The 27090-nt window shown below is 32.5% G+C and overlaps 2 protein-coding genes and 1 non-coding gene across 3 annotated transcripts; all 3 read left to right on the top strand.

Annotated features, from left to right (window-relative positions):
* Positions 1-2977: 2977 nt before the first annotated feature.
* LOC141586051 (DNA-directed RNA polymerases II, IV and V subunit 6A-like) lies at positions 2978-6121 on the top strand. The gene is made up of 6 exons (XM_074407157.1): positions 2978-3199; positions 4978-5011; positions 5085-5257; positions 5344-5395; positions 5639-5706; positions 5808-6121. The coding sequence occupies exons 1-6, from the start codon at positions 3159-3161 to the stop codon at positions 5875-5877; spliced, it is 438 nt and encodes a 145-aa protein (XP_074263258.1). The 5' UTR covers positions 2978-3158; the 3' UTR covers positions 5878-6121.
* Positions 4611-4710, top strand: LOC141589031 (small nucleolar RNA snoR69Y). Its single transcript, XR_012519989.1, has one exon. It is a non-coding gene; the product is annotated as a small nucleolar RNA snoR69Y (small nucleolar RNA).
* A 14737-nt stretch (positions 6122-20858) lies between the features above and the next one.
* Positions 20859-26220, top strand: LOC141586050 (F-box protein PP2-A13-like). Its single transcript, XM_074407156.1, has 3 exons — positions 20859-21367; positions 23165-23283; positions 25420-26220. The coding sequence occupies exons 1-3, from the start codon at positions 20945-20947 to the stop codon at positions 25820-25822; spliced, it is 945 nt and encodes a 314-aa protein (XP_074263257.1). The 5' UTR covers positions 20859-20944; the 3' UTR covers positions 25823-26220.
* The last annotated feature ends 870 nt before the right edge of the window (positions 26221-27090 follow it).

Raw genomic sequence — 27090 nt, 5'->3', positions numbered from 1 at the left:
TCAGGTTTTAATGTTATGACTGGCGGATTTAGGAGGGCACCTGCTGGTTAAGAAATTTTTTTCAAGTTTTAGTTAAAATCTTCAAATGTTTTTCAAGTTTCTGTTGTGCCGTTACTTGTTCATCCCCGTTGAGATTTTTCGTCCCCCTAATATAAATCCTGGCTCCGCTAGTGAATGTTATTTGTGTATTATGAGTTTATGACTATTTATTTATTGTTTCTAACAGTCTTAATTTAAGATGGCTCTCAAATCCAATTAAAATATAAGTGAACAAAAAATGGAAAATGTTTTAAATTAAGACAGTCTTATCACTCTTATGTAAAACCAGCTGATTATGATCATTTATAGACATGTATTATCTATTTAAGACCCTATTATTTGTTTTCCTATAGGGATATGGTCTTTTTTCCCATTGGTTTATCATATAAAGTTATTATTTTGTGTTGAGTTTTAATTATGTGATTCTTTTACTTGTAAATTTCGCAAATTGATAAAATGGGTGATAAATTATTATTCCATTAAATCCAATTCACTTTATCCATATTATCATTGTACGAAACACTCCATATTGCAAAAGGTAAGCATGTGTCATGTTTCGATGACATCTATACAGTATTATTAAAAGGCATCATAAAAAATGCCAACTAGACAAAGTCACGTAGGATGTGGAAAAGCCACATAGACATTCACATTGCCACCTTGGTTAAGATTGATACACGCTTACCCAACCATTCTCTACGCAGACATCTATACTATATAGTTAAAAGGCTACTTATACCATTTAATTTTATTCCACATGTCATTATATATTGGTTAATATTAATTAATTTTAATTTATATTGCTTATTTGATTAATGACAATTAACAACATAACATTAACTTATAAAATTAACATTTTAATTAAATGTTTTGTAATAAAACATGTTAATGAATTGATTAAAAACTTTCATATGTTTTATTTATTTATTTTCATATGATGAAATATTGGTTGAAAATGTTGTATTTTTTTTTTTTGGTAAAAAGTTAAACTTAACTTTCCTGAAATTGTACCACTTATAATTTACACCTATATCTATTTATTTAAGATCTTTATACAAACCCTTTTAATTAAAAATAAAATAATTGTGAAATTTAATAATATTCTTAAAAGTAAATGTATGACATTTTATTTCAACCACTATTTAAGATCAATATTAATAATAGTAATTTTCATTAATATTTTTTCCTATTTGTTTTACCTCCTGAGCTCCTCACTAATGAATTATCTTATTTAATAATACTCATAACTCAAAAATAAATGAAAAGGCAAATTAAAAGATGAGAATCAATAGTTTATAATGGCTATTAAACCTACAATAGTTTCCATTACCATTTAATAACTATTACTCATGAACTTCCAAATTACAAACTATATTTCATGGTTGAATTAAAAAATTCCAAAAAAAAGAAGATCTAACTTACCAAAATTCACATCAAAATTTCTTTGTTTACAATTAAAATTCCCATTTTACAATAAAAAAAAATGTTAGTGAATCAATTAACCATTTTCATAGTAATATAGCTCATAAAAATTATATATTTATTTATTTATTTAAAATTACCCAAACTTGAAAAGAAAAACAAATGAGCAGCTTAATAATATTCTTAAACGTAAAATTATGGCATTTTATATTCAACCATTATTTAAGTTGAACCCACGATAATTTTCACATAAGTTCAATGATTTTCTTACAGACATGAATTTTCTCACAAGTCTCTTCTAATTCCCTCATATAGCCTAACCGTTACTCCATTTAACTCTCATACTAATTTTGCAATAATTTCTACCACCATAAAGATTATATAAAGCAACCCATTATATACAACCCTTTGAGTGTTTTTGTTTTTTTTCCTAATTAATATTTATGTCATTTAAAGTTTGTGAACACTAATCTTAGTGTACATCATTTAACTTCCAAATTAGCATTATTTAGCCTCTCCTATCTAAGACCGTGTCATTTGTTTTCCTCCAAAACAATCATTTGGGGTGGTAAAAATTTGCAGTATTTTTGTTAACTTGAATTTGGAATGACGAATTACTAATTTATGTATTGTTTTTTGTTGTACTTTTGTTTTGTAGGCGGTACGAAAGGAAGACCTTGTGGTGAAGTCGTATGGTTAGCGGCGAACTCTTGATGCCATGCACACTCCACAGGTAAATTCACTTTTTATATAATTAACAACTTCAATATTTCAATTTGGTTTTAAAGTTTTCTAATTCGTACATAATCAAATTCTAAAATTTATGAATTTTTATTAGATGATGATCAAAATTAAAGAATAGGAATATGTATCAACGATGAAATAAATTCCGATTTCATTTGATATTTACAAAAAAAAATCAACTATCTAAATTTTTAATTTTTCTAAAGATAACTCGTGATTTTCACGGGTAATAAAACTAGTTGTTTGTAAATGGGGCACTTTATTAGGAGAAGTTGATTATTGAATTTATTATTAAAAAATAAAAATGAAAAGAGTATTTTGAAACTAACTTACTTTAAATGAAAAACTAAAAAAGTCTTCTCGTTTATGTGTCTTTCCCTCTGAGAATGGATAGTTTGAAATCAGTTGGGAGTACTTTCTATTCTTCCTATCACCAAATTGCTTTGTAGATTAAGTTCTATTAGGTAGAAACTAAACAAACACCTGTTATTAGGTAGAAACTAAACAAACACCTGTTTCATTTAGTGTTTAAACTACATAAAATTTTCAAGCACGTTCGCTATATTGTGTAATTTTTTCACTCTATCTAATAAAAAATTGAAATATATAATCACTCTTCATAAATAACAAAATAAAACCTACGAATAAATGAATAATCCTATTTGCGGTTATTCAACGCAAGTTACGCAACGCATAGTCGCATACGATAACGTGTTACACTAAATGTACGAGACTAGGTAGATGCTAACTCTAGAATCTAGATGAGGAAACACATGAACGTTTGAAACAAGCCCAAACAAATCGGTTAGCCCAAATATTAACTACCCACCAATTATAAAACACAACAAACGCTTTCCCTCCCTCTTCTTCTCATAAAATCAACGATCTTCAATTTCTAGGGTTTTACGAATTCCAGAAGAGTTTAATTAAACTAGCTCGAAGATTCTTCAACAATGGCGGACGATGATTACAATGACATTGACATGGCCGATGGGTAATCTTCTCACTTCCGCTCTTATTACGCTTCCGTCTATACTTTATCTTCGCAAAATTAGGGTTTCCCCCTTTTCCGATATCCTCCGTTTTTAATTGGTAATTTTGAAGTGTTTATTGAATATTTTGTCTTCTGATATCATTATTGTGATACGATATGGTTTACAAGTGTCTGATTGAATGTATTGATGAGTAATTGGCGGATAAATTGTGGTGCGTGTCATTGTGTTGATTGTGAATTTTCGCCGGTTGTTTTGGTTGCAAATGTCGTAATATATACAGTAATCGTTGTTTATTATTTATGCTGGCGCTAATTTAGTTTGAGTGAGCTAGGTATTGGAGAAATTGTTAGTGTTTGTTAGATAAACTCGGTATCCCAGGTCATCTTACACCCTAACCGATGGGATAATTGGAACCGACAATACTTTTTGGTAATATCACCTCAACCAATGTGATTAGCTGTAGAGTGGCATGATATTCCGGGCACTGGCGGAGCCAGGATAAGTATTTACACTAAGGGGGAGCGAAAAAATTCAGCGGGGGTGAAGAAGTAATGGCATAATGTGAACTTGGAAAAAATTCGGAAATTTTGACTAAGACTTTCGAATTATTCCTTAGTCAGCAGGGTTGGGCCCCCTGCTAGCCCTTCTAAACCTCCCTCTGATTCCGGGTGTACCTAAGAATTTGTGCGATAGCGTGTTCATATCTTAGGTGACCTTTTGTTGTTTATATGTAGGAATTTGCTGTATTGCGATTCTGGGTTGTTACCTGATTGCAGTGTGAAGTTTAATTTGTCTCGGAAATGTGACTATATCCCTTTAAACACCTAATCACAACCCTATTGAATTAAAAGTATGGAGTATCACCTAATTTGATATAGTTTTTTTATGAAAACATTGATAACAAATGTTAAACCCAGCTCTACGAGATGTCCTTAAATCGGGATCAGGGACAAGATACATGAATATTTGCTTGAGCTTCTATGTCGATAGCTTTTATATGGTATTTACAGTGATTTAAGTGAAGGAGGCAATCATTTTTAAACACACATTATCTTTCTGCTGTCCCTATCATTTCTGAACACACAAACATCTTCCTGAACTCTTATTCGAATTTGTGAACGATGACATGAGCTCATATGTATGAAATAAGGGAGAGATATTGCCGCCTAAATTTGATATAGGCTCATCCTCACCTTTCTGCCCTTTACTATTGTAAAACTCTATGTATGTTGCTTGTTTTCGCTTAAATGTATGATGCAAGGCGAAAGTGTCATCACTGAAAGGTGGCTTTAGTCTCAGACAAGTCTCAATTAGAACCAATCGTGGCTGATTTCTCTGTTTGTTTTTGCTTCTAAAAGGACAAAGTTCCTCGTGTTCTGTTTGTATTTCTCTTTAGTGAGATGCTGTCGATTGTATAGCAATGATGATATAAATGATAATCCCAGCTCTATAAGATCTCTGTTAGAGAAAGTCTAGGGGAAGACACATAAACTTCTGCCCGAGCTCTCACGTAAGGCATTTTTCAAAATGTTTTAGATGCTTGTAACTTCACTACTCCGGTCACCAAAAGGTGAAGTAGTTGTGGCAATGCTAATGTGCGAAGTATAATTAGTTTTATAGGTGTTAATTAGCTATTTAGCTGTGATGCTTTTTCGTGTTTGAACATCCTATTTGCTGCTTGTATGTTTGTGTTGTGTTTTTCAGCTATGTGATTTATTGGTTGTAAGTGGTACTTGCACACATTTTACTGACTCTGAAAGCTATTTGTGACTTCCAGATATGACGATGAACCACCAGAGCCCGAAATTGAGGTAACAGGCACTTCATCTTTATTTTCTATTTCATTTGGCTTTGAATTTCGATGACAAATTGATTCATGGTCAGGAAGGGGAGGAGGCAGATAATGCACTGCCACAAGAGGATGATCTAAATGAACCTTTGGTAGAAGGTGAAGAAAGAGACGCAGAAGCGAAGGAGAAACAACAGAGAAAAACAACAAAATACATGACAAAGTATGAGCGTGCCAGAATTCTCGGAACACGAGCTCTTCAGATAAGGTTTGTTAGACTAGAGTCCTTACCAAATGCAGTTTGTCATTGATTTCAAATTACCAGTTTGCTAAATGGAAATATGTGTTTGACAGTATGAATGCACCTGTCATGGTTGAGTTAGAAGGTGAAACTGACCCCCTTGAGGTATTGTTCTTTTTACAATAATAGTTTTTTTTTGGTGCCATCTGTCCTTAGTGTTTTCTCCAACAGTTCTGAATTTCTGACTGTCCTGTTCTGTTTCTGTATGTTTGTATCAACTTTCGGCTGTAATGCTATTGGAACATTTGGAATTGAGATATTTTTTCTTTCCTGGCGTATGTTAGCGTGTTACTCATCCCATGAATCGTTGTCTGCTTTAATTCGGTTTAACCCTTCTGATTTATGTAGATTGCCATGAAGGAACTACGTGAACGCAAAATACCATTCACAATTCGTCGTTACTTGCCTGATGGAAGGTACATTCTTATCCATTTTCGTAAAATTGTTGGACATTTACCAAAGTTTCATATGAAAGAGAGGATTGACCTTTACAAATTGGCATCTATCTATTATGTAGTTATGAAGATTGGGGGGTTGATGAGTTGATTGTTGAAGATTCCTGGAAGAGGCAGGTGGGAGGCGATTGATTGATCTAAGCGGTGTCGTGCTTTTTGTGTTGCCACCTGTTTCTGGTAACTCCCATCACATTGTCAAGATTTAATATCCTAGAAGCTTTTGTGACCTGACTCTAGCTGTCTAACTAGTCGCTATGAACTGTATGAACTGATTGGTTATAAATTACAGTGTATTGCAACTGACATGTAGTGTTCATTTTCCTGTCCCCTTTTGTCAGAGATTCAGTGTGAATAATTGATACATGCCTGTGTTAAATATCCACAATTCCACATCCATCTCCATGTCCACATGCTTGGGATTTGGGAACTTGGTTTTTAATACGGTTAATGAATCACCTTTGTTGGCCATCTCTTTCCCCAAGTGTCGGTTTCTGGTTATTGTTTCATGGAGTAACTAAACATTGTGAATGATAGTGACTGTGATGTAGGGTGGTTAGAACTTTTTACATTGGATGAGACCGAGTGGCTGTGTATCGTGGGTTTGAATCCCTCTCCCATTTATTATTGTATCGCTTCCATGACTCCATTCATATTAAAAAAAAACACGACGTATTATTGTTTGTTGCTTTTGGGTGTTTTGTGTCTTTTGGGAGATGGCTAGAGCTGGTTGTAGCTACTATAGCTAGTTTGTTACCTGTCATTTTTTTTGCTGACTATGATTTATCCACTTAACCCTTTTATAGGCACCAAAAGTACTATGTTTACACAAATTCTCGTTATAGACGGACACTATCCGTCTATATGTATAGACGGATACCATTTCCCCTCACAAAATACCCATTTGCCATAAAGTGGAAAGTACATGGGGGGTGCCCCACCTTGTCCCCCCTCCCATTTTATTAGAGGTCTTTACCCGTCTATACGCTCCACCCGTCTATAGCAAGACCTATTGCTATGTTTATACTTTACTATGTTAGGTTGGTTTGATTTATGTTACAGTACTAGTATAATTTAAGTTGTCACATAACTTTCCGCGAAAACAACAGCTAAGCAATTTGTCTGCTTATTTCTTTGATCGAACCCACATGTTTTGTTTTGCTTGAGAGCGATCTTAATAATTGTTGTTAATTATGAATCTAGACTAATAAGCATTGTTTCTACACATCGCTAGATTAAGTTTCATTGCGGATTTCTGTAGCAGTATGGATTTGATTGATTTCTTCATCAATTCTTTACTCGTTACTTGAGGATCGGCCGACAGATGTTTGATGTAACTCTTTGAGGAGACATTCTCCTTATCCATCATATACGTTCTTGTCGAACGTGTGAACTACTGTGCCCTTAATTATCCTCGTCTCGCGGCCGACAGATGTTTGATGTAACTCTTTGAAGAGTTATTTCTTGTTTAATGTGATTTTATGAAGGATATGTTTGTAATAACGTAATTTTGCCTTCTAAAATAATTGGTGGATAATGGCGAGGGTAAAAAGTACTCTTAAATAATCTGTCCAATATTTTAGAATGTTAAAAAGTACCTTCTTTTATGGATAATGGAATGAACATATTTTTATTAGGGTTATTTTATACTCCCTACTTTCCGAGTCAATAGTTTACACATTACTTTACGGGTTTTTCTAACGTGTGTCCTAAGGGCACACATTAATAACCCATATATGGTAAGATTAACAACATATTATCATTAAATATGGTAAAAATGTTGATATACTTGAATATCTCATTTGAATATGTTGTTAAACTTACCATATACACATTAGAAAACCCCTTTACAAAATTAAGCAAGTGTAAACTATTCACTAGGACAAAAGGACTACTATTATTAGTTCATTCCTAAAAATATCGATTCTATTTCTATCTCATTTGATTTTGAAAACTTAGTTAATTGGTCTTGCTTAAGTTCAGGGCTCTCACAACTACCTTTTATATTCGCAGTTCTACTTTTTTTAGTTGGATGTGAGAGACATTTTAAGTTAAGACGGTTTAAAATGAGTGTTGGTGTTTGTGTGTGCTAATCAATGTATTACATAGGAGTATAATACCTTGTACAACTCTCCTAAAGAATTGTGGTGCTCATTTATTCTTGTTGATGACATTACATGTCATATTGTCATGTAGATGACGAATTTACAAGCTCAAATAGTGTTAATTATGTGGCTAATCTATGTTGCTGACTCGATTCCACGTCAGACTACTTAAATTAGATTATAATTATTGAACTTTTTTTGCTCTTTCGTCATTATTAACAATAACATAATTGTTAGGACCTATAGGTCTATTATTTTACAATGTGTAATGCGTAATTATTAAGATTAATTAATCTACCCTTTTAACATAACCTTTACTGTTTTATTAGGAAATAGATTTATCTAAAATAATGACCTTTTTGCCCTGTTGGCATAATTGCATTTCACTTTTTGTTATTGTAATACTCCTATTTGTTGTCGGAGATGCCTTTGGCTTTAACTCGAAGTGAAAAGACATTTTTGGTTAGTGAGTCGCATATTCTCATTTAAAGTTCGCGTTAAGTTATAGTTAGAGAATCTGATGTATGACTCACTATTTTAAAAGAGAGTAGTAATTGCCATTTAATTAGGGTATTACTCCCTCCCGGTCACTATAATGTTCCCTCTTTCTCAAAACGGATTATTCAAGTAATGTTTCCCTTTCTATTTTTAGAAACTTTTACTCTTATTTTATTCATTTCTCTCTCCTATCACCAAACCCCACACAACTCTTTTACTCCTATTTTATTACTTTCCTTTATGTTTTGGCCCCACAATTCTTTATTTAACTACTAATAATTCATCCCTCTCTCCTACCACCAACCCCACACAACTCTTTTACTAATATTTTAATACTTTTCCTTAAGTATCGTGCCCATATCAAAGGGGAACATTATAACGACTGGGAGGGAGTATATTTCAAAGGTGAATGAAGAACTACTTATACACAGTTGTTAAGTTTACTCTGTTATGTCAATGCTGATGTCAGCTAGCTTAACTCGTAATGTTATAAGAGGTGATACTCATTAACCTCATTTCATATTCAATTAGTCTTGTTGAAGACGGGTCGGAGTAAGTGACGGATAATGCCACTCACAAAACGAATAGGGGGACAAGGTGGGGCACCCCTATGTGCTTTCCTCTCTCCTCTGTTTGGGTCATTTGTGAGGCAAAATGGTATCCGTCACTCCAAAGTGACGGATACGTGCCGTCACAAATGAGATTTTGTGTTTCATATTCCACCAACTTTACCAAAGAGCGAAAGAAGGCGATAAAACAAGTCAAGAATAAGAATAAAGTGAAAGCCTAAACTAATATGAGTCACAAAGTTCACAAAGTTTGGAGTAGATGGAAGTTCTTTTGACATAAAAGCAACACAAAAACAATTAAAAAAGAACAAGAATAGGATATTGTAAGAATCTAAAGAACCATAATTGTAGAATAGAATAGTGACATTTAAACATTTGGTGTAAGGTGACAAGGATTTGGATAACATCGGAATATATTTGTGAGTTTGTGAGGTTTTGTTAATGTGAATCAAAACACCCACTAGATTCGCCACAATACTATGTTTTCACATATTCGGTATGCCAATGAGGTATGATCTAGATTCTAGATACCCTTCCATTATGAAGCATACACTTATTTTTTTGGGACTTTCCTTAACTAACTGAGTTTTCTATATACCATCCATATTATATCATTGTTTTGGTGGTGTAAGCTAAAATTTATGAATAATAGATCGTAGGTTTGAATTTCCCGCTGTATCTAACCTGAGAGAAGGCGATGTGATTTTGTGCAGGTAATTTTCCTTCCATTGTTTGCACTACAAATCAACTATAAAAATAATCTCAATCTAACCGAGAGCAATCTTGTGGAGGTTTATGGTTTTTGACTATGACTCTGCTTTTTTGAACTTTTAATTTCAGTTTATTTTATTTTAGTTCAGCTTAGTTTCATTCTGTTTTATTTTGTTCTATTCAGCTTCATTCAGTTCAGTTCAAATCTTCTATTCACAAATTAACTTTTACTTCAGTTCAGTTTAGCTCCATAAGTTCAGTTCAACTCCAATAAGTTCAGTTCAGACAGATCAGTTCAAAAGATCTTCACAAATTAATTTTTACTTCAATTCAGTTTAGCTCCATTAAGTTCAATTCAACTCTAATAAATTCAGTTCAGTTCAGACAGTTCAGTCCAAAAGAGCATGACTAGGGATGGCAATGGAGCGGATCTGGATAGGGTCCGATAGGATCCGGATCCATATCCGCCACACCAACGTTGGATCCATATCCGACCCATATCCAGTGGATCCAAAATTTTCCAGATTCATATCCAGATCCATTTTCAAATAAGTGAATCCATATCCAACCCATATCCACGGGGTCCAAAAAATTAGGATCCATATCCTACCCATCAGGGTCCGGATCCGCGGATCCGTTGCCATCTCTAACTTACAACTTGTGTATTGTGTTTGTGTAATGGTAGTAGGGATGACAATGGACCGGATCTGGGTAGGGTCCGATAGGATCCAGATCCATATCCGACCCATATCCGGCGGATCCAAATTTTCCAGATCCATATCCAGATCCATTTTCAAATAAGTGGATCCATATCCAACCCATATCCACGGGGTCCGAAAAATTAGGATCCATATCCTACCCATAAGGGTCCGGATCCGCGGATCTGAATAGGGTCCAGGATCCGTTGTCATCTCTAAGCATGACCGATGTCTTCTAAACTCCAAGTCTATCACTTCCTAAAAAGGGTATTGTTGTAGAAAAAATACACTTAGGCCACCTAGTTTTTTTTTGTTAGGGTTTTTTCCAATTTATCTTAATGTCAATTAATTAAGGTTATCAAGAAATAATCCCAACCAAAAGCATAGAAATATCTAAAGAACCTTGTTATTATTAGGATCTTGAACTCATCTCGATTATACTTTTTTTGACCCAATCTTACGATCAAGTATGAACACGAAGAAGTCTTCTACTCTATATGTTGATTGTTGAGTGTATAATATAACTAACATATAGGGGTCGTTTGGTTCAACAAGTCGGAATGGAATGGAATGGAGTTTGATAGTATGGTGGTATGGGGTTCTAAATCCATACTTGTCTAATCTTGTTTGGTTCATCATAAATTATAGAAGGAGAGAATGGAGTTTGAATCCAAGGGAGGAGGGTGGGTATGGGATTCCAAGGGGTTGGGGTGGAGTTAGAATTCATTGGGGATCTAACTCCATTCCAAATCACCCCAACCAAACAATGGAATGGATCAAATCCATTCCCTTCCATTCCAATATGTCCAACCAAACACCCCCTAAATGTTTCACGAGGAGTTGAAATTATGAGTGAAAAGGAGCTTCAATTTGATTGTTAATATATAGAGTAACAATTAGTCAAATTAATCAATTAATCATATATCACCGGGAATTATTATATTTCGACTACGATAGCTTAATTGTCGGAAGATTAATATTTCATTAATTTTCATGGGTTCGACATCTGTATTAATACTTAGTACGTACTAGTAGCTTTCATGTCTTCTTTACAATCAATACATATATATAAAGCAGAAACTTTTCGAGCGATATTAGAGAGTCCAATTTTTTTAGAAATCCTATAATTTAAAGAAAAATTTAATAAATTATCCTAATAAGAGTAGATTTCTAAAAAAAAAAATATTAAATTTATAAAATTATCCTAATAAGACTAGATTTCTTAAAAAAAAAAAAAAATTTATTTAATTTTATATCCTAATATAAGTAGATTGAATTTATTAAATCACAAACATATATGTAGATTTTAGTGATTATAAATTTATTTATATGTGATTGTGAGTACCAACTTCTCATTTTATCTTAAGTTGAAAATGAACTAAAATGACATTCAATGTATCCTAATAAAAGTAGATTTATATAAAGAACAAAAAAAAATCAATCAATCAATCATCAATACATATATATAAAGTAGAAACTTTTCGAAATGATATTAGAGAGTCCAACTTTTTTGGAATTCCTAATAAGTGTAGATTTAGCTTTTTTTTCTTAATAATTTATGATTAAATTATCCTAATCAAAGTAGATCTAATAATTTATGAGAAAGTAATCCTAATAGAAGTAAATAAATGTAATATTTTATAATAAAAAAAATACTAATGGAAGTGGATCTAATAATTTATCGATTATTCTTTACTAACATAATAATAGATTATAAAGAATATTTATTTTAAAAATATTTATAAAGTCAAAAAAAGTCATTCAATAAACTGTATAAAAGTGTTAAAATAGTATATTTTATACACATATAATTAATCTTTGTGAGAAAAAAAAAAGAGATCATAATTTCTTACAAATATAAATATTGTCAAAAATCTAAGTACTATTTGCTGAAATTCATGTAGTAATAAAGATAGTTTTATTTAGAAACTTTTTTGAATATTTAAAAAATTTACAAAAGATTCGAGTTGGTAATTATAACCAAACCTGTAATTGTCTTACACAAAAACCATAGGAGGAAGCTAAACTTTATTTTAAAAAAAATACTTAATGAAAAAGTAATAATATGTCATAATAGGAAAAAGAGGTCAATAATGATATTTACTTGGCATTTGACAGAGAAATATTTCTACAATGACAAAATTAGAAATAAAGAACTTCAACGATGGCATGAAATAGTTTTAACTCTGACTTTCTACAACGTATCAAATTTGTATGATCAGATTACCAATAATATTCACATAAGATTAAAAAATTGAGCTACCATTTAAAAATATTAAATAAGTCTCATATCGATTTTGTCAAATGAGCCAAAAAATTAAATACAAATGAACAAAGTCAAGAATTTCGATTTTATGCAGACTAATATTTCAAGAACCAGCTAACTATGAATAAATCAGTGTAAATATATATACAAATTGTGAGAACAATATATAGTCTACTATTATATCACCGAATTGTTTATTCAAACTGGTTTCAAATTCATACCAAATCCATAATAGATATTAAAAATGTATTGAACTGCGAAATATACAAAATTATGCGGTTAGATCAATTTTTACTTTTTAAATTCCAATTCTTCTATGTGTTTTTATTCACTTAATTATTTACCGCGGTTTGCGAATGGCTGGTTATTACTTTGTCATGTATTGATTGTATATTAAAAAGTGCAATAGTTTTTACATAGCTTTTCAAAGGTGTTTTTTTTTTTTTTTTTTTGCAAAATTTCCATTTTGTTCCCTGAGATTTGGGTTAATTCCACTTTAGTGCCATGGGGTTTGCATTATTCCACTTTAGTGTCCTAAGGTTTCGACTACTTCTACTTTGTTAACTTGAGTTTTGAATAAAATTTCATTTTTGGTGGCCTAAAACATTTAATAGTCAACTTTTATCTTAAGTACTTATATTTTCAGTAAAATGAAGTGCATAATTGGGTATTAAACTGCATACAAAATAGTAATATTGCAAAAAAGGCCTGATTTGTTATGTTCAAAATATTTTTTTAGTACTCCCTCCATTATCTTTTATCTTCTCATTTCAATAAAATTCTCTCACATATATTAGAGAAGTGGCCGGGGAGATAAAAGATGATGGAGGGAGTATAAAATATTAAGAATGTTATGTATAGGTCACTTAAGTGGGAAGTAGACCTCAAGGCACCAAAGTGTAATTATGCAAACTTCAGGACAGTAAAGTAAAATTAAATTAGGCTGAACCTTAGGGCAAAGTGGAAATAATCATTTTTTTGGTTTATGGTTAACTATGGGGTATCCCATAAGGATTTAGTTGAATATAAAGTACTCCTTAGTATAATAAATTAGGTCAAACTTAAGAGTTTGACCTTAAGATAAAAAACATAATTGCATATATATTGGTTAAGAGGAAAAACGATTGTACGTATATATTTAGTAATTTGAAGCAATTTTCTTAAAATTGAAACTATTTTTGAAAATTTGTTCATTTTGTTATTATAACTAAAAAGTAGAATAACAATATAAGATAACGAGACTTGATTTTGTGAATAGATAACATTTCAAATAAACAAAAATGAGTTATATTATAATTTTAATAGAATTAATCTAAAACTAATCTATTTTAAGAGTAGTATCATAATATCCTACTCCCTCGAATCCACACAAAACCCCTGATTTGTTTTTTGGAGGTCAAACTTTGCAAAATTTGACCATTAATTCACTTAAAAATATATCTCACATCTAAAAAATTAAATTTCGTATTATATATTTTACATGAAGTTCATAGGGAACAACCAGTCTTAATGGTTAATAGTCAAAAACATTTTTTTATTGTTTAGAGATCTAACAAAAATCCTTCAAACAGGCTACATATATAATTGAGATACATGTTATTTTGCGTACTACCATTCAACATTTACATGGTCGTATGCTTACAAAATGGAACATTCGTAAATGTTATAAGTTAATCTAATTTGTGAATCTTATAAAATCGGCCTCAGTTATCACGTGTTCATTTTATGAAATTAAATCACATTTTTGGGAATAACGTTTTAAATTAACTAAAATCGGTGGCGCGTACAACAATAAAAATAGGTAATTACATAACATAACCGTGTCTTCGGATGCTATACAACTGATATAGTTAATACCAAAAGGAGTAGCTTTTAAGTTAAAGGGATTGATGATCCATCAATAATCAACCCACAAGTTTTCTATGTTTCGATTTTCAAGATAGTTGGACTTTATTTTTTATCAACTTAATTGACTTTCACTATCAAACCATGACAATGTAAACCAATTTTTTGCAATCTGTTGTTCAACAAATTCTTAGAACGTTTAACATGCATATTGTTAAGATGATCCTAATGGGAGCCTCATGCATTCTATGTAACAGAATCACAAATATTTTTGTACTGTTGTTAGAGACTACTAATTTTATTAGAATTTAGTATGAATTTGATTTTACGAGAAGGTATATAAAGAGCAAACTACTCTCTTAATTGTAGATAGTCAAGGTAAACGTTTGCTATAGGAGATCTAACATTTCTCTAAACACACTAAATATAGATATTTATGATACTCGTTGCTTTACGTAACACCATTTAGTTTTACGTAGTTGTTATGGGTTAAAATAATTTGCAGAACTCATAAAGGTCTGTCTCAGTTATTAAGGGCGGTTCATTTGGTGAGCTGCACTATATTTATGGAGATAATGTTTTGTACGGAGTATTTAAATAAAACCAATGATTTCTATAACAAAAATGGAAAAACTAATTACATACTCTTACTATGTTATTTGATGTTTTACAACTGAAATGATAACTACTAAATGACAAAACTACTATGCTAAAAGCACCGATAGTTCATTGATCAACTACACCAACCACGAACTTTTGTTTATCAATGATTTAAACATAATTGAACTTCTTTTATCAACTATAGAATATATTTATAAAGATAACCCTAATGGCAGCCCCGTGCATCGCACGGGCTTTTCAACTAGTTAGTGATTAAGATTAAAGATTAAAAGGTGCATAAACCATCAATTAATCGTAATTAGACGGCATAATCATGATTATATTAGGATTATCTTGACTAGCACTTTGAAAGAGAGAGCCAAAAATCAAAGAGAAATAGCACTATAATTTGTTAGCTAGGCAAAATCGAATATTACTCGATATCATTGTCTAATTAATACTCTCTTCATTTTATTGAATTAGCAATTTGACAGGTAATCGAAAAAAACGTAATTTTTTCGATGTATTATTTACAAAAAGTATTTGGTTCCATTTTAACTGAAGACCTCTCGGCTCTCACCCATTTTTCCGTTGTCTGCTGATTATAATTCACCATTTTAATAATTTTATCATAAGACGGTTTTATACTCCTAAATAAGTATATAGTGAAGATTAATTATAGGAAAAATTACAAATAACCACCTCGTATTTGCGTCTTTTTACAAATTACCACCATATATTTGCGTTTTTACAAATAACCCCCAAACTTCACAATATATTCCCCTTCAGGCTTCATCAAACACTCTCTTTGCAAACGTTTCCCTCCCTCTCTGCTCCCATTAACATGTACTCCATATCAGTTTTACTCTCTGCATTTCTCTTTTATTTAGAGCCTTAAATGAAAAACGAAGTGTGCGCTGTAAGCAGTGACGGACTAAAAATTCGATGTCTGGGCTTACAACATAGTTCAAGAAATTTAAGAGGATGAGATTGTAATGCAATTCAGAAACTTTGAAAGAATAAGTACAAACACAAATTCTCATTGAAGACATGGCATATCCGTCACAAGCGGAAGACGGATATCATTTTACATTTTTACCTCACAATGTACCCACTTTTTCTCTCTCTGCAAAACTATTCATGTGGTCCCCTTTCTCCACTAACCCATTTTGTTACCATTTTATCTCACAAAATATCCGTCACAAATGGTAACCCGTCACAAGGGAGACCAATTTAAGTACAAATTATTACTAGTGCATTTGTCCAAATTGGAATGAAAGAAAGATTAAATCTTGCCGCTCAAAATCTAATTGGGTGCTTTAGGAGATGGTAGGATTTTTCTATGAATCTACTGGTGAAGAGACATGCGGAGTCGTCCACCATTTGAAGAGCACAACGTCGGACAAATCAGCAAGATATTAATTTGGTCCTCATTCAGATCGTTTCGCATTTGCATCGATTGAGAGAAATTAATAAATTGATTTGGGGATTAAGGAATTTAGGGATGGAGAGAAATTGATTAACTGATTTGGGGATTTAGGTTACAATTGGGAGATTAAGGGTGTGTTTCGATAACAAAAATGGAGGGAAAGGGAGGGGAGGGGGAAGGAGGGAAGGGAAAGGGAGAGAAGGGAAGGGGAGAGGGAATGGGGTGTGGGTATTTGGATACAATTTCCCTCCAAATTTTGCATAGTGTGGAGAAATTTTGATTAAGATTGGAGGAAGGAAATTGGATCCCTCCAAATCTCTCCCCCTTCATTTTCCTCCACCCTAATTTCCTATCTAAACAAGGCATTTTAAATCCCTTATTCCCCCTCCCTTTCTTTTCCCTCCAAATCACTCAATCCAAACACACCCTAAGGAAAATTGGAAAGACAAGGGATATGTTATACAGTATGCTATTTGAGTTTGAGATTAATCAGTTAGTGTAAAATAAATAAGGGTAGTTTTGGAATTTTGCTTCAATCGTCACTTAACATGTCGGAAAATAAGAAAAATGATACTCGGGTTAATTATACGGTGGTGATTGGGGAATATACTGTGAAGTTTGGGGGTTATTTGTAAAAACGTAAATATGTGGTGGAAATTTGTAAAAAAAACGCAAATACGGGATGGTTATTTGTAATTTTTCCTTAATTATACAGAGAAAGTAGTAAAAAAGATTTATCATCGATTGCCTTAAATCATACGTAGCGTACTAAAACACGATTGCTAATTGTGATCCATTGTGTTTAACTGTTTAATCCATTTGGCGAGTTTCTCTAATCATGGCACGTGTAATACTTACTTTATTCTCTTAAGCTCCACTTATATGGAGTTTATATTGACATTAGAAGATTAGAAGATAACATTTTTTTGGGGAGGAGTTTATGCTCTTTAAATCTCGGTTGTTAGGCTTCGTTTGACACGACACTTCAGATAGCTTATTTGACTAAAGTAGCTTATTTGACCAAAATTTCAGTTACCTGGTTTTTTGCAAGTGTTTGACAAGTAGCTTATTTGGTCAAATAAGGTACCTGAAATGAAATGCTATCTCAGGTAGCATTTGAGAAATCAGGTACCTGAAATGACTTATTTTCCATTTTATACCCCTTTATTTTATAATATTAAATAATTTTCATATCCTTTTATGTCATTTTACCAAAATCAGCAACCTTTTTAGCTAGTTTGTCAAACACATTTTTATATAATTAATTACCTTATCAGTTCATAATTTTCAGCTACCTTATTAGTTACCTTTTCAGGTTTCAGTTAGCTTTTCAGTTTTCAGCTGCCTTTTCAGGTTTCAGCTACCTTTTCAGATAGTTTTGGCAAACAGAGCCTTAGTTTGTCACATTTTCGCATTGATTAAATAATAACAAAGAAATTTGGATTCAACTTGGAATTTTTTTTCCCATAAAAAAACTCAAATAAGACCATCGTATGATGTATATATGATGTATAATAAGACCTTGTTATTTTGGATTTAATTTCAGTTCAATTCAGTTTTATTCAGTTCAGTTCATTTCGTCTCTTTACAAATTAACTCCTTATTCAGTTCAGTTCAGTTTCATTAAGTTCAGTTCAGTTATTTCAGCCGAAAAGTACATGGCCTAACTCTGATCTATCCAACGTAGTATATCTCATATTCTCATACAACGGTTTTACACATGAGTTGACATGACCGATTGTCATTTTTTAGGTTTTCTGGTTATTCAACAATTTAGCTCTCATTACTCCAGAATAATATTTTATGTTATCGGTTTCATACAATATACAATGATGAGTAAAAATGAACACAAATTCTCATTTAAATTAATTTAGAGATAATCTTCATTATTTCAAAGCATGTCCCATTAGAGGTGGCAAACAATGACACGACACGAAAACAGGACACGAACCCGACACGAAATTAATGGGTTTGGGTTGAGCCTTAATGACCCATTTATATAAGTGGGTCGACACGAACACGACACGAGATTTAATTGGGTTGGGTTGGGTTTGGGTTGAGCTCTCTAAATACGAACCCGACACGAATGACCTATTTACTAAATTAATCATAATTTTTCTTGATTTTTCATTACATAAATATACTTACACTTTCCAAATATAGACAAAACACGAAAACCCGACACGAACCCTACACGAAATTAACGGGTTAGGGTTGAGGCTTGATGACCCATTTATGTAAGTAGGTCGACACGAACACGACACGAAATTTAATTGGGTCGGGTTTGGGTTGTAGGGTTCGTGACCCGTTTACATGTGACACGAACACGAACTCGACACGACCCGATCTGTTTGCCAGGTCTATGTCCCATGCATGCTGATATCTAAATAGGAGAAATTAGTACCACAAGTTATTGCAAAAGACTAAAAGAGTGTATGCATGCAAATTAATACGTTCAATTTTAAAATAATGTATGTCGACCATTCAACTTGGAAGTGTACAAGTTAGTACAATATCTTGAAATACAATTTTTTTGATGTAATATCTTGACAATTGAGAACCAACATATTATTATTTTAATAATTATTTAATAAAAATAATCGTCCGTCCGTTGATAGAAAAAATAGAAGTTTTAACATTTTATATTGATTTATTTTTAATCAGAATAAAACTTCTTTTTCCATTTTCAAAAACAACCCTCTATCTTTGAAAATTATACTAAAACAATAGTTTTTGGTCATCAAAAATTCAAAACTACACAAAATTTGACTTTTATGTTCAATCTTATTATTACCTTTAACAATCTTTTCTTTCTAGAATGCTCAATTAATAAAAATTCTAACTACAGGTCTCTAATACATACTCGTAACATTTTTTTCATAATTTTTTTAAAAAAAAGTTAGATATTAAAAATAAAATCACTAAGCAATGCTTATTTCGACACCTATTAATACATTGTAGATAAATCACACAAATCATTCGTGTAAGTTGTAAATAGTTAAAACGTTTTATAAATACTTAAGATCACGCTATCAATTATAAGGTCAATAATCAATACCTTTGTTGACTAAGGGCTCGTTTGGTTGATACGAGAATTACATTGACGTGTTAATTTGCAATGCACGGGAGTTTATTAATTCATACATTAAAATTCACGTGAATTACAATAATCCGTTTGGTTGCCATGTTGGAGTTTTACTTTCCTAGGAATTTCCAATGAACATGAGGGGATAGGTAGTTAAATTCCCCATAATGTAGGAATTGGAAACTCCTAGAAGTTTTAGGAGTCGTTTGGTTGCCTCGATAAAACGTAGGCATTGGGAAATCCCATGAATTGAAAAATCAAGACTTGTTTGGTTGACATATTTTTTGTAAAATGGAGGAATTCTTACTTCCTAGGAACTTCCAATGCCTACATAATGGGGGAATTGGCTTACCTAACCCCCCCTAGGTAATTGAAAGTTCCGGCGGAATTAGATTCCTACATTGATAACCAAACAAGTTTTCTCAAATCACATGAATTCAATGTAGGAACTTAATTCCTATGAATTAGCATTTCCTAGGAAAATCTAATGCCTTCATGAACCAAACGACTCCTTAAACTCCCCTTTACAAAAAATGGGGTAACTAAACAAGCTTTAAGAATCCCAATTCATGGGATTCTAGAATTTTCATGAATTGGGTGAGCAACCAAACGAGGCCTAAGAAAAGTATCAATGCTAAAATAATATACTCATATATATATACGATTTATACAATAACGCTAATGTAAAACCATGTCGTCCCGAAATATTATACTCCCTCCAATTCATCATAATGTTCCCATTTGATTTTTTTTTTTATGACGAGGGGGTTGAGTCCCCCCCGGGCCCATGCATTCCCGCACCACCACATGGACCATGTGTCCACTTTCTTCGGGGCTGCGGTGCCCAGTGATCATCGCCCAAATTGGTAGTAGTCGAACCTGGGACCTCTCAACTCCTGCATTTCTGCAAGCTTCAAGGTATAACCCAGCTACCACTGGACTAACACCACTTGGTTATGTTCCCATTTGAGAATGACACAATACTTAAGAAAAATCAATAGAAAAGAATAAAGGACAAATGTGGGGTTTGTTGATAGGAGAGAGAAAAGAATAGTTAGTAGTTAAATAAGGAGTTGTGGGCCAAAAAATTAAGGAAAGTAATAAAATAAGAGTAAAAGAGTAGGGTGGGGTTTGGTAATAGGATAGAGAGATGAATAAAATAAGAGTAAAAATTAACAAAAAAGGAAAGGAGAACATTACTTGAATAATCCGTTTCGGAAAAGAGGGAATATTATAGCGAATTGGAAGGAGTACTTGACAAATACATAAGTGGATTTTATAAAATTCCAAGTCATTATAAACGCACCCAACTTCCTTTTCATTCCTCTCTGCCAACCAACACACACATTTACAAAACACAAATACTCATTTTCCCTCCACCAACCTACATACAAAAATGGGCGCCGGGGTATCATCATCCACCATCTCCGACGACTCGGTCAACGGTGTATTCAAACACTCGTCATCACGAACCACGAGACGTCGAAAGCTAGAGGACATACCAGAGAGTTGCATAGCTTTAGTATTAGGACACCTTGATCCACCTCAAATATGTCATTTAGCACGTCTTAACCGTGCCTTTCGTGGCGCTTCGTCTGCTGATTTTATTTGGGAGAATAAACTTCCTAGTAATTATTCCTTCATTATTCATTTGATTTCGTCACAAAATTGTGACGAAATTAATATTAATAATAGTATTAATAATGAGGGTGATCAAGAGGATGATTATTATTGTGATAGTTATAATTTGGGTTATACTACTAAAAAGGATATATTTGCTCGTCTTTCTCGACCCAACCTTTTTGATGCCGGAACTAAGGTACACTTTAATATACGTCTCTTGATACTGAACTCAAATTTACTGAATTTAATTTTACGATATACAGAGTATTTTTTTTTAATGATTATACGCGAGATATGTATTTTTTATTTTTATTTTAAATCGTTATGAGGGTGTTATACTTACGGGTTTTATTTAGACTATGATCTTGGTACCGAATTTGAAAATTTAATAATTAAATTAGCCAATTTTCATGGATATGTATATAACATTTGTAGTTAAATTAAGGTTTTCTACCTTAGGGATCACAATTTTGAAGTGATTTAACATGATCTCATGGTATCTTTAATTAGTTGGATTAGGATGAAAGAATAAGATGAAGCTCTAATTTTCATTTGTTATTGTAAGGTTAATCTAATTTTGAATTATGTAATAATATCTAATTACAATTGTTAATTCCTATTTATGGGGGTAAGAACCATGAGAAATTCTAACACATTACTCATATCAATAAGTCTTACATACTCATAAGTCATAACCGTTGTAATTTACAACAGAGCGGCTGAAGTTAGTCACAGCGGTTGTAAATGAGAATTTGTTTACTCATATACGAGTATGACATGTTTGGAAGCCCCTTCAAACCAATTGGAAAATAATAAAATTTTGACGTGTCACATAATTAATTAACCTTTTCCATCATTTACAACAACAACATCAGAGCCTTAATCGCAAAATGATTTGGGGTCGGCTGATATGAATCATCCTTTAGATCCTTCCATGGGTGAACGCACACCTCAAATGCGAATAGAAAAGGGAAAATGAAAAACAAAGGGAGAGCGAAAATGTAATGCAAAAGTCAAGTTAAACTTACAGGTTTTAAAATCGAATTTCGGGTTTCTTTTATAAAAACTTAAAGTTTAAATCGAGAGAAAATGTTAAAAACGATTTTGAAAACCGAAATTAAATATATTTTTCATCATTTAATTAGATAAAATTAAAATTTGAAATTAAATATATTTTTTTGTTACATAATTTAATTAATATGTAGTATTAATTTTGTAAATATCTTGTCCACTTTATATCTTGCATGTTGAATATTGTACTCCATAATTCATCAAGTAAAGAAAATACGGAGTACTAAAAGTAATTTCTTTTTCTTAGTAAACACTTTTTTTTTTAATTATTATTATTTATTTTAAATATCTTTTGGGGTGTTTTTTTTATTTTATTTTAAAAGGTCAAATGTTTATTTGACCCTTTTGAAGGATTAGAGTATAAACCAATCATAGCTAAGATATTAGGTATACAACTTGAATTTATTAAAATGACTAGTTTAAATCATTTAGTTGTGTAATATCAATGTCACCATCAATTTTGAAAAGAATTATTTACATGTTGCCACTTAATAATTATACCAACTTAGATTTTATTATACAAGAGATTTGTTGTCCATCTTATCCAACAAATCCAACGTGTACCATGTATATATTTGTGATCCACCTAAATTCTCAACAAAAATAATTTCAAAATGATATTATGATAATTGCCACTTGAATTATCGGGTCCAATTTCGCCACTAAAAATAAATACAACCTTTTATCTAGACAAATATAATCGATTGATAGTTACTTTCGCTACATTCTGCGCATTAGTTGTTAAATCGTGACACTTACACAATACACATCGAGTACAATAATTACAGAATATACTAATTCATTCGCGAAAAAAACGTGGGAACGGAAATAGTCGACGAAATTTAGCATCATTGTTATTGTACATATATACATAACTTGTAGCATAATAGTGACTAATTTATTTAATTTTTTATTTTTTTAGGAAGTTTGGGTGGACAAAAATACAGGAGGAGTATGGCTATCAATTTCATCAAAGGCATTGTCAATTAATGGGATTAATGACCGTAGATATTGGAATCATATTCCTACAGACGAATCTAGGTAATTTGCTTTCTTACGTATTCTTAATTTTTTTTTTTTTTTTTTTTTTTTAAGTCGGTTTGTCTACCGTGGAACATATTCTATGTTAACTTTAGTTTTTCTTCTTTTGTCTAGCTAAAGTGTGTGTTATATTCGATTCCTAGCTTATCTCAACCACGTCTTAAAAGTTGTAAGCTAGGCATGGGTTATTAATCACTAAGCACAGTTATTTTTAACCCGTACGTCAAATAAAGTTGTTAGGTGTCGTCGATGTCATGGTAAAAAAAAAGTAGCTAATTTAGTTCGAGAACTTGTATATATTTTTCACATAATCGAGTCAAGTCAATTAGGTTGTTCTGAGTTATACCAACTAAAAAAATAATTTTTGAGGAATATTTTGCGATTTAATTTTATTTAACTTTCTCTTGTCCTTAATATATAGGTGAATAGGCCCATAATTAGGGATGGCAGTGGGTCGGGGACCCGACCCAGACCCTTAGGGTCGGACCCTAATGGGTCGGGTATGAGTCTCATTTTTTCAGGCTCAATGGGTATGGGTCGGGTATGTGTCTTAAGAAAATATTTCGGGTTCGGGTCTATGTTATGAGACCCATACCCGACCCTTAGACCCTTTATTAAAAAAAAAATCACAACTTTTCTAAATTCATACTGGCATACCGTAGAAACTCAACTAAAAGTCTTTCTCCTTTCTCATCCCATAAAGTGATAAAACTCAACCAAACTCTTCTGACAATACCACCACCACTCCATTTCACTCCATTCCACCACTGACACAAGAAAACCACCACCACAACACTGATACGCGACTCGAAACCACCACTCTAATAGGCGGCGACCGACAACCATCATTAACGGCAAGTCAACGACGGTCAGATGGAGACGGCTATCAAGTACGATATTGATTTTTGGGTTCCGAGTTTGATTCTTTCACATGTATTTGGATGTAAAATTAATTTAATAAACTCATAATGTTAAAGTAGTATGAATTTTTTTTAATATTATAGACCCCATAGCTGTTAATCCTGTTACTAAAGTTGTTGAAACTCGGACCCGTGGGTAGATCCAGACCCTACCCTTACCCATAGGGTCCGGGTATGGGTCCTCAAATTTTAGACCCTTGCGGGTCTGGGTCGGGTACGGGTCCAAAGAGAAAATCTCGGGTCCGGATCCGGGTCGAGGCGGACTCTACCCAGACCCTACCCATTGCCATCCCTACCCACAATTTAGATATCTTTTTAGTGGAGTCTTTAATATTGTATACGTAAATCTCGTTTATTTTTTTATAAAATGAATTTGTATGGTACGACGGATAATCTATTTAGATTGAACATTATAAAAATGAACTAGAAATAGTTTAATTATGTTAAAAATCATCAAATTTTGAAAAATAAAGTTAGTTCTATTTAGTCTTTGATTCTACTCTCGTCATGCATGAGCTAGCTAGTTGTTAAATAATATTTCATGTTAATACAACTATATATTGTATATGTTATAAGGATTTAATTTCCATAGTCTTAGTCAAGTCAAGCATAATTATTAGTCAAAATTAAAGCAGCCATGTAAGTGGAAAGTCACCTAATTTTTTTAGTTTTTTGTCATACAATTTTGAGATATTGTCTCGTGTACCCCTCAACTTTTTCATTTTCTATGATATATCCCTCTTTTCATTTAAATAAACTTTGACCGTCAATAACTCTTGGCTACAAGTTCAGAATACGATAAACTTTTTGTTCAAATTGACCGTCTTTAAGAGGTCTCCCGTTTGGAAAAAAATTCACCGGCATTTCAACTCGTAGTCGGGAATTATGGTCGGTCAAAGTTTATTCGTTAAAAAATGTTTGACCAACCATAACTAACGGCTATGAGTTCAAAAAGCAGTGAATTTTTTTTTTCAAATTAAAGGCCTTGACGAGATAATTGGTTTGAAAAAAAAAAATTACCATTTTCTGAACTCGTAACATAGAATTATTGTCGGTCAAACTTTTTTTGTGAAAAACGAGGGGTACATCATAGAAAACGAGAGAATATCCCTACAATTTTATTTAGATTTGAGTCGGGTAGGACCATTAAAACAGTAAAATAATATAAACTGTTTTCTAATTGAATTGTCTTGTTTTTTTGTATGATGTTTCCTAGCTTCCAAACAGTTGCATACCTAACACAAATTTGGTGGTTCGAAGTATGTGGAGAATTGGACTTCAAATTTCCAACAGGAACATATAGTCTCTTTTTTAGACTTCAACTTGGAAAATCTACTAAAAGATTTGGTCGTAGGACATGTAATATGGAACATATTCACGGGTGGGGCGTAAAACCAGTACAATTACAACTTTCGACATCAGATGGTCAACAAGCAGTTTCGCAACATTACTTGGATAACCCCGGTTCATGGGTGCTCTACCACGGAGGAGATTTCGTGGTTAAGGATTCGAATAAGATCATGAAGGTTAAGTTCTCGGCTAGACAAATCGATTGCACCCATACTAAAGGTGGTCTTTCCTTGGATAATGTATTGATTTGTCCCAAGAGTGTTAGATAAGATTTGCTTGCTATTTAGATAGAAATTGCGTTACCGCAATACATATCAGCTTCTCACATGTATTTATATATAGTCATCATGCTTATAAGGTCGAAAATAAGTCATGTGACAAAGTGAGACCGAGATTAAATATAAGTCATCTGGTGGCTTTATAAATAGTGTATAGAGGATGTAAGTTGTAGGCAAGAGTTTTTGGGTTAGTCCTTAATGTATTTGATTAGGATTGGGCTTAGTGTATATAATGTGTATATAAGCTAGGATTTTCTTCTTTTTTTTTGTAGTTGTGGCCATTTTCTAGATTGGGCTTTGCTTTAATAGTATGTTGGGCTTATTAGCTTTAATAGTTGAGTGTTCTCAAAAGAGATCTAGCTCATTTCTGCCCTCCTACATCTTTTGCAGTTTTGCACATTACATTTTATGGTTTTTGTTTTTAGTATTGAGTGTTACCGAGTTACGAATATATCTGTCTTAAAATTGAAATTAACTCAATTTTGTAATGTGTCATTTTTTTCCTTTTGACTTATCTATATTATTTAACTCATTTTAAATTTAAAACGAATACTCAATTAGAATTGGATTAACGTTGTGATTTAGCGGTGTATGGCACCTATGGCATTAGCTTTTAACTCCATAAAAAGGAGGTTGATATATGGAAGGTGCATGACTCTTTAATTTATTTACCTTATAGATCAACATAATATTTTTGGTGAGTACTCTTTATATCATCATATATCATTAACATCCCAAGACCACAAAATTGAGGGACATATAACATCTCGGAAATATATCATTACTTTGTATATTTCGCGAGTTTGGCAAATTAAAAAGCTTTTGCCATGTGCCCATTGTTATTAAATATGTGATTATTGACAGTAGTATCCCCAACTCTGAATTGATTCCCGACATGTGGTGGAAAAAATGGGAGAAAAATAAATGATACTTGTTACGACCTAAATGACTCAAATTGAAGTGTACACAGTTTTCGGGATTTTGAAGTTTCGGAACAAAAATGTTCGAAAGTCGTACGTAGGATTGCTCTGGTTAGATAAATCAGCCACGCAAATTTTGAGAAGCAACAAAGGAAATTTAAGGGTGCTAGTAGGGGATAAACCATCCTTAGCCGAAATCGGATAATTGTGCAAAACCGACGTATACTTGTTGTTTGAGTCTGAAATCGAATAGAGTACCTCTGGAAGAAATCTCGGATAAGTGGTAGAAAAAACAAGAGAAAATGAAATGCGGCCCGGTATGACCGCCGGAACGGTCAA

Source organism: Silene latifolia, chromosome 6 (assembly GCF_048544455.1).
Source record: "Silene latifolia isolate original U9 population chromosome 6, ASM4854445v1, whole genome shotgun sequence".
Classification (NCBI taxonomy): Eukaryota; Viridiplantae; Streptophyta; class Magnoliopsida; order Caryophyllales; family Caryophyllaceae; genus Silene; species Silene latifolia.
Note: the sequence above shows the minus strand (reverse complement) of the source record. Positions and strands in the feature narration are given on the sequence as shown.